This window comes from Rissa tridactyla, chromosome 21 (assembly GCF_028500815.1).
Source record: "Rissa tridactyla isolate bRisTri1 chromosome 21, bRisTri1.patW.cur.20221130, whole genome shotgun sequence".
Classification (NCBI taxonomy): Eukaryota; Metazoa; Chordata; class Aves; order Charadriiformes; family Laridae; genus Rissa; species Rissa tridactyla.
The window spans coordinates 3,030,131-3,038,699 of NC_071486.1; the positions used below are offsets into that span (position 1 = coordinate 3,030,131).

At 49.5% G+C, this 8,569-nt stretch overlaps 1 protein-coding gene across 1 annotated transcript; it reads left to right on the forward strand.

Annotated features, from left to right (window-relative positions):
• The first annotated feature begins 35 nt into the window (after positions 1–35).
• Positions 36–6,207, forward strand: RPS10 (ribosomal protein S10). The gene is made up of 6 exons (XM_054181049.1): positions 36–135; positions 993–1,142; positions 1,575–1,746; positions 5,079–5,156; positions 5,520–5,575; positions 6,119–6,207. The coding sequence occupies exons 2-6, from the start codon at positions 993–995 to the stop codon at positions 6,158–6,160; spliced, it is 498 nt and encodes a 165-aa protein (XP_054037024.1). The 5' UTR covers positions 36–135; the 3' UTR covers positions 6,161–6,207.
• Positions 6,208–8,569: the final 2,362 nt, after the last annotated feature.

Below are 8,569 nucleotides of genomic sequence, written 5' to 3' on the forward strand. Positions count from 1 at the left end.
AGGGGGCCTTCACGCCCCGCTCAGGCAGCGCCGCGGCCGCCCGCGCCGCCAGGTGGGGGCCCTTCCGGAGGCCGGAAGTAGCGGCGCGGCGCATGCGCCCTCCTTTCCGCTCTTGGGCCCGCCGCAGCCGCCACGGTGAGGCCGCGCTCCGGGCCCGCATCGGTCGCGCATCGGCGCCATCCCCGGGCGGGAGACGGGGCTGCTGGTTGGCAGCGACGGGGAGACACGGCCCGGCCCCCCGCCGGGGAATTTCCGCGATGGAGGGGGATCTAGGCCCGAGTTTGCGGGGCGGGAGGGAGCGGGGGGCACTAGGCCTCGGGGAGGTCCCGTTACCGGGGAGGCCAGGCCTCGGGGCCGGGGGGCCCTCAGCTGGGGCGGCTGCTCCAGGCTCCCCGCCCTCAGGCTGCAGGGACGGGCTGGAGTGGAGCTCCGTTGAGTTCCAGCAGTGGCAGTGGGGCCTTCCGCCCCGAGAGGCTGCCGTGGTGGAGGGCCTCGACCGGCCCCAGAGTCCCCGGTCCGGCTGCGGCTGGCGGGGGTGCCCCGCTGTTCAGCGGGAGTGGGAGAGGCTGCTTCGGCTCCCGAGTTAAGTGTGAATTAACAACAGCAGCACAAGCGGCCTCTGGCACCAGCGGGAGAGCTGGAACGTGCCTGATCCTGAGCTGCGTCTCTCCCTGCCTGCCTCAGCCCTTGTCTTGGGCGACATCACATAGTTCATAGTCTTTAGTGTGGTGATGTGATTTAATGTTAACGAGTGAAAGTTTGGACTGCTTGGTTTTGCTTGGCAGGAAAACAAGCAGAAGGGGTGCCTGCCCAGCAGCTCAAGTGTTGAAAAGTTGTTCAGAAAGCTTTTATAGGAGACAGTAATCTGGGGGGGGTTTATTTATCATTAGGCTTTTCATACAGTCTTGTTACTTTATTACTTGTGGTAGACTCCCAAACACACTTGTTTTAAAGCAGTAGTATTTATTGTCTACCGCTGATCTCTTGTTTAGATGTTGATGCCCAAGAAGAACCGAATTGCCATCTACGAACTCCTTTTTAAGGAGGGAGTGATGGTGGCCAAGAAAGATGTCCACATGCCGAAGCATCCTGAGCTCGTCGACAAGAATGTGCCCAACCTCCATGTCATGAAAGCCATGCAGGTATGGAGGTGAGGGCCAGGCTGCCGGCCCGTGGGGATCGCGGCATGTAAGATTGTTGTGGACCTGTGAATAAACATGGTCAGCCATTATCAAATAAACGTTGTCAGATGTGTTGCATTTGCTGTTTCTTTCCTGTTACGGTTCTTTTTCCGTTTTGTTGATTTTTGCCCTTTCCTCTTTGGTTTATTGTTCCCCATAGACCACAGAAAGTTATTCTCTAGCTCGGTTTTTGAAGCTGTGATACTTCTGTGTGGTGGCCTTGTATTTTCTCACAGTATGGGAATGGTGCTGTAATTTTGTCCTGTGCATGTGAATATTTATTTACTCCTAATAAGCTTTTGTGTTTATAAAAGTATGTGGTGAGGGTATTGATCAGAGATGATGAATGATGATAAAGATCATACGTGAAGTAACTGAGAATTCTTTCTCTAGTCTCTGAAATCCCGTGGTTATGTGAAAGAGCAGTTTGCGTGGAGGCATTTCTACTGGTATCTGACCAACGAGGGCATCCAGTACCTGCGCGATTACCTTCACCTCCCCCCTGAGATCGTCCCCGCAACCTTGCGCCGGAGCCGCCCGGAGACTGGCAGACCACGGCCGAAAGGTAAGTGCTGGTTGAGCAGTGGCTGCCAAGTGAGGAGGAGGAAGCAGGGGGGGAGGTAATGCGTGTTAGCGCAGGTGTGGTGGATGCTCAGCTGAACATCAGCTTCCAGCGCAGTCTGGTGTGAGTTGCTGTGATTTTTTGAATATATAAACATTAATAGATCAAGGAGGCATGTATAGGTTTTATTGCTTTTGGACTTGGCACTGGTCTCATGGCCACTGGCCCACTGAAAAGTTGGAGGGGGCTAGAGAAAGCTGAGACTGGCTGGGAGAAATACTTTGAGTGTGGGACTTTGCCTTCTCTGGTACCACGAGTGTCTGGAGTTACTGTGAGCAGGCACGCTGAAACTGCGGGCTGTGGGTCAAGGTACCAGACATGGCTGAGGTCCGAGATGGGGATGTCTCTAGCTGCCAGGGCTTTTCAGAAACTGTTCTTGTCTTTTGGGAGGAGCCTGCAGTAATCACTGCAGTTCTCCCTGGGGAAGACTGTGTGTGCACTGCTGGTGTAGTCCAGCAGGTACAGAGAACCTTGTCTCCGGCTGAGCTACCCTTAGAATAACTACCTTGGAGGCAGTTGTGTAAAAGTTGAGAGGCCTTGGCTAGAATTGCTGAGATAAGCAACAAACTTGCATTGGGCTGTGGCACATGGGCACAGGATTCGGTGGCTGAAAGCTAAGCCTGGGTGCTGGATGTGCTTCCTCTGTGGTACCTGAGGTCAAGTTGGATACCCACAGTTCTGGCTTTATCGTGTACACTTAATGAGCTGTTAGGCAAGTCAGGATATTAAAGCTGTATTCATTTTTTAAAATATTTACAACAAATGCATGTGATATGTTGGGCTTGTGGTTCTGATTTTTTTTCTTGGTGGGTTTGTCATACCCTAAAGTGAAGGAGATGCTGGTCATGCAAACAGATGTGTTGGTGATGCTGACTTCTCAGATTGCCCTCAACTGCCTCTGGAGGGGTGCCTCCCTACAAAATGTGTTGTAGACCCACCTGCAGATGGCTGAAATGTGTTTCCAGAAGGTATTCCTCTCTGGTTGCAAATAGCAATATTAAATAATAAAGTTTGGGTTGCAAACCTTCCTGTTTAGTCCACGCAAGGCAGAAGCTACACTTTTTCCTTGTGGATCCCTGACAATGGCCTATAAATGCCTTGTGGGCCGTTTTGATATCCTATGTGGTGAGCAAATTCATATAGTAGTACAGTATGAATAAACTTGAGGTGAATGTGTTGAAAGCACCATGCTCCTCAGTTCCATTTTGAAAAGGTTACTGTGTTCCAAGCTCATAATTCAGAAATAGGAAGGATGGTTATGTTGGCTTGTATGCATTTTGAAATGCTCTGCAAAAGCCCTTCTGCTTGGTTTTCCTGGTTTCTTGTCCAGAAGTAGAGAAGAAACACCACAGTGCAGAACATGGATTGTAAAATTGCCTGGGAGGTCAAAACTTCTGGAAACTTAGAGAAAGGAGAAAGTTACAGCAGCTGTGGCTGGGTCTCTGGGGGAAGGAAATGTTTCTTCTCCCTCAAGGCAGGAGATGGTGTTCTCTGCCTTGTGTGGAGCTGCCTCTTGTGTTTACCAAGGATAAATATTGTAGCATGTCATCGTGCCGTTAAAGCAGAACATGCTCTGTGAAAGGGGAGTCCTGCATGACAAAGGTTATTCTGGTAGATGGCAGGAGCCTGCTCTTCCTGCTTTTGAGCTACGTTGTATCTCGTCCCCAAGTGCTGGAGGCTGCAGTGGGGACAGAGGCTGTGGGCACCGGGTGCTGAGGAGTTCACCTGCAACTCCTGTGACTTGTTTTTGAGCCTGACAAAACTGTAGCACCATCTGCTTCAAAGGGAAGAACTGCTTCGAAACTAGGAAGGTGATGGTTTCTTTGATCTCTGAGCAGCTTTGGATGTTATTGAGTTTACTCTTTGGGTGTTGCGTTTATCCAGTGAGCTAAAGAAAGTGCGCATCTAATGGGAGGATGGGGCTTACAGTTCCTGGCTAAAACTTGCTCAGGGTTTCTGCGGCAAGGCAGCTTCACCTTGCAGCATTGCTGCCCTTTTCAGTGCAGTGCCAGTGACCTCCATCAGTCCTCACCTTGGCAGGGTTAGCTGGTAGGGCTGTGCAAATTGTCTGTTCCTGTGCTGTTTCTCTGTGGGTTACCTGCCTTAGGCTGCTGCAGAGAAGGAGTCACAGAGGTGTGTGTGGATGGTGGTGCAGAATCTAAGCCTGTGGGTCTTGCTTGACCTCTTGGGGTTTTGGGGCCTTTTCTGGTACTTCCATGCAGCGCTACCAACTTTCTCCAGTAAGGCTTGGTACAAAAGCTGGAACAGTTAAGTCTAAAGCAGGTTTTAGACTACTGTGTATTTGGTATTCGCAGTCTGCTACAGATGTAATTGAACTGTTGGAAATGAAAGATGGACAGATCAGAAGTTTAAAAAAAAAAATAGTCCATTGGGTGTGCTATAATGGTTGAACCTGACAGAAGGACGTAGAAGCCCTTGTAGGATAAGTTAATCTGTCTGCACATTGCTGGGTAGTGTATCTCTGTAACAAAAGCATCTATTATAAGTACTGGTTTCTGTAGGGGAAAACTAGTGCCTGTAGTATAAATCAAGCCTCTAGAAGTGCACGGTCTGTGTTTCTTGAGTCTGCCAGTACACTGTGGTGTGCCAGGCAGCAACTGCCCTTAAATGTGTCTCACTGCCTGGTGCCGTGGGAGCGTATTTCATCTTTGATGCTCAGGGTGAAGCCCGTAAGAGTGATGTGGGGGCTGTCACTTCCACCACATCTGTTTCTTGCCTGCATGTGTTCTGTCTGATATTAATCTGATGTTACATAGATAATCGGCTCTTAGTTTTATTAATCTATTCCATTGTGGAGGATTTGTGATACTGATAGTGTAGCTGTATTTTAGGTAGGGATCAGAATGTCATGCAATTTGTGATTTAGCTATGGACAAGCTTGTAGGACATGACATTCCCCGTATTTCTGATTTTTTTTTTTATTATCATTAATTTTTGGCTCTTTTTTTCTTAGTTCTTCTGGCTGTTGAGATGAATACTGTTGAGATGATGCTATAAATGCATTTTTCACATTATTTAACTTGAACCCAAGCACGATCTGGTGCACTTCAGCAGATTTTACCCTTAAAGCGAAGTTTTCCTTATTATACCACTTTTTTGTTTAGGTTTGTAACACTGAGCTGTCTGAGGTGCAGCTCTGCTGGTAGATCTAATGCTTAACTGGAGGGCGCTTTTCCACCTCGAGCTGCAGAGTAGAATGAGTTGGTTGGGTCCTGGGTAAGCAATGTATTTGATGTTGGTGTTTTCACTTTCAGGTCTGGAAGGTGAACGCCCTGCGCGTCTCACTCGGGGAGAAGCTGACAGGGATACGTACAGGCGCAGTGCCGTGCCACGTGAGTGTCCGTTGTGTTGCTGTGTGAATATCAGGCCAACCTTGCTCTTTGTGCAGCTTATCTCTTTGGGAGAATTGTCTTTGGTATTGGCCTCCTTTCAAGAAGACTCTCAGCTTACTCATTTACGCAACAGAGTTCACCTGCTTATGGATATGATTCTTTTCTTGAATTTTGTCAAGCTGGACTGTGGGATTTTCTCTGGAGTGGGTTCAGTAACTCTTTAACAGTCTCAATAGTAGCTATTTTACTATGCTGTGTCTCAGTTGTAGTCGTCTTTGGTTGTAAACCTGTGATTCTGAGTAGGAGTGCTCTACTTGGGGAAGTGGATTCTTTGCTTAGTAACCTATTCTTCTCTCTCTTCAGCTGGTGCTGACAAGAAGGCCGAGGCTGGTGCTGGAGCAGCCACTGAATTCCAGTTTGTGAGTACTTGCATTCAAGATTTCCTTCCTTCGGAGAAAGTGGATAGGTCGTATCTGCATGCTCTTAGTGTGGTGCTTCTCAGGTATGCCAGCTGGGGTTAGGCATTTGGCTATGCGTAGGAGAGGCTGGCAACTGTTACCCTTTATGCCCAGCTCCGCTTGCTGCATTCCTCTTGAGGAAACTACGTGATGGCCTCGCTGCTGTGATGGGAAGCCAGTGACACATTTGAGAAGCAAGCATGGATCTCTGGAGGAAATGCATGATTTTCTACTTCAGAAATAGAAGAGTTTTAGACACCATCCACAGAGCTGGCTAGGATGGGTTGGTTTTGTTCTTAGTCTCTGGTTCACCTGTCTCGGGTAGCTGTATCAAACAGATCAGCGTTAGGCTCTGCTGGGAGCAGGGGACACTTATCAAAGTAATGCAGAGTTGAGGAAAGACAGGTAGCTCTCTTATGATGTTGGTCGTTCTTGCTGCTGTGTATTTGGTGCTGTCACTTGCTTAATACGGTGACTTCTAATGCTCTTCCTTTTCTGTTGCAGAGAGGTGGATTTGGTCGTGGACGTGGTCAGCCTCCTCAGTAGAACTTCCTGCTCATGTTTTGTGTATAATAAAATAGGTGAAAATGCCACCTGGGTTGCATCACTGTGTCTTATTTAAGTGCATAAATCTAGGGCTCACAGAGAGGTGACTCAGATCTTTGGCATGTGTAACAACAGTAGTGGAATAACTTGTGGTTAGAAGCAGGTTATAGGAAGGAATTTCACAGGTGTGAGGGTTGCTGATGTAGGGCTTTGCTAGTGTGTAGAGGTGGTTCTTATGGATGAATGAGGAGCAGAAGTGCTGCAGGCAGTTCTTCTACTCTGCCCAGGAAGATGCTCATTTCTAGTAATTTGTAGTAATGCAGTAAATCTGGGCTGAGAGAGAATTCTATTTTGCAGACAGAAAATTCAGCAAGTTCAGCTGTGTTGGCCTGAGGCCCTCTGTGAATTGGACACAACCAGTGCAGGCAGGTGAGCGCTTCCTTTATCCCAGGTCTGAAACCACTGGGTTAATTAATGGTGGCTTGAGAAAGATGGGGTGTTTGTGACAGCACCTGCTGCCTGCAGCTGAGCAGAGCTGGGGCTGGGAGGCGCAGGGTCCCCTGCAGTGTGCAGCCTACCAGTAGATGTCACCCGCCAACTGATAATGGGATGATGCTAATTGGGAATGGGTTTCTGTAGCCTGGTAAATGGTATCTTGTTCAGAGCAGCCTTAATATCACACAAGTGCTAGACACTAACCCAGGGGAAAGGAGTTCCTTCCCCTCCTGGCTTGGGGGGAGGGAAATGGTAGGTGTGAGATTATTTATTTATTTTATTTCTGAGGGAGTTGAAAGCGTAGGGAGAGGCTAGGTGTTTCAGATCTCATCTGCCTCCATTGAAGTCTGTGGGTTGTGATTTAGCTAAACCTAATTCAGACTAATGTGCTGAATCCCAGGTGGGGACTGGATTCAGCCAAGATGCACCTTAACAGCCTTGTTCTTAATGGGAATGTGCATTAAAGCAGCTCCTCTTGGAACTTTGCCAGTGATATTTGTGAGCTTCTGGGTTGTCTGCATTTACTGGGGATTTTTGTTCAAGTTTCTGCTTATTTTATCCTACAATGTAGTGGTAATGTCTACACTTGTTGTTACACATTTATATTGTGATTCTGTTTGGGAAGCAGCATTGTGTTCAGCAAAACGTTGAGCTTCATGTGAAATTAAGCAGCTATTTCAAATCACTGGGAGTACTTGAGCGTGTGGCAGTTGGTATGAAATGCTAAATGTTTTCTTCTGAAAGAACATTTCATAGAATCATTCAGGGTGGAAAAGACCCTTGGGATCATCGAGTCCAACCATCAACCCCACTCTCCGAAGTTCTCCCTTACACCATATCCCCTAACACCACATCTAAATGACTCTTAAGCACATTTGACTCATTAAAGGGAAGATCCAAATAAGCAAGTACAAATTTGCTTTTGTTTTGGGGTGAAGAACACAAATAGACTTTTGGGGAAGTATTTACCCCATTTCCTAACCCACGAGTCTGTCCAGCCTGGGATGGGAGCTCTGTGCGGTGGAGAATGGATCCATCCTCATCCTCTCGAAGCTTTTTAGCCTTCAGGGCCTGAGGCATAGCAGTTAACTGTGTCTTCCCTCTGGACAGTGCCTCCAGGGGCTGTTCTCTAGTGGGATCCACACCTGGAAAAGAGCCTTTTATTCAGAAAGTACATGGAGTTAGAAGGCGTTAAAGGCTTCTTGGCTTACCCCCCATTTTTCACTGTCTTGTGGAACGGAAGCCAGGCTGCTGTCGCCAAACCAGCACTGGGCAAATGCTGCCCAGGGAAGCGCTTGCCCCTTTGCTGGGGTTTCCTCCTGGGGGAGCGCACAAATGGGACAGGGAGCCCATGTGGGGCTGAGCTGTGCCATGGCACCCCTCCACCTCTACCTGCCATGCTGACAAGCCAAGGGTGTCCTTGCGGTGGGGCGATGGTGATGTTAGCCCCTCCTAGGGTGCAGTTTGGGGGCTCACAGGCTGCCTGGTGACATTATGACCTGAGAATGGGCCCTAAAATTCTCCACAAAAGGCCTGTGGGGAGCGAGGAGCGTGTATAGTTGGGGGGTCCTGCAACTGCCCCCCATGAGGTGGCCCTGTGCTGAGGGACTCCTGCTTGCTGAAGGCCCCCAGGTCCCCGCCCTTCCCCTCAGAGGCCCCGCCCCAGGGTGCAGCACCCCCCACCCGCCCCCTTTGTGCCGCTCCCGCCCGCGGGTTACAATGGGACCCCCGCAACCGCGCTCCGCCACTGGCGTAACACTCCCCCCCCCCCGCCTTGCGCAAGACGGGCATTCTTCTCTCCCCGGTGTCTGCGCGCTTTGCGTAGAGCCGCTGTCAAAGCCGAGCCATGTGCGCTGGGGGCCGGCGCTGCCCCGGCGCCTTTTGCGTAATTGTCCCGCAGCCGCCAGGTTGCTT

Coding starts and splice junctions, on each gene's coding strand:
- RPS10 (XM_054181049.1), top strand. CDS start 993: ATGTTGATGCCCAAGAAGAACCGAATTGCCATCTACGAACTCCTTTTT. Junction 5,157..5,519: donor CAGGCGCAGTGCCGTGCCAC/GTGAGTGTCCGT, acceptor CTCTCTCTTCAG/CTGGTGCTGACAAGAAGGCC. Junction 5,576..6,118: donor CAGCCACTGAATTCCAGTTT/GTGAGTACTTGC, acceptor TTTCTGTTGCAG/AGAGGTGGATTTGGTCGTGG.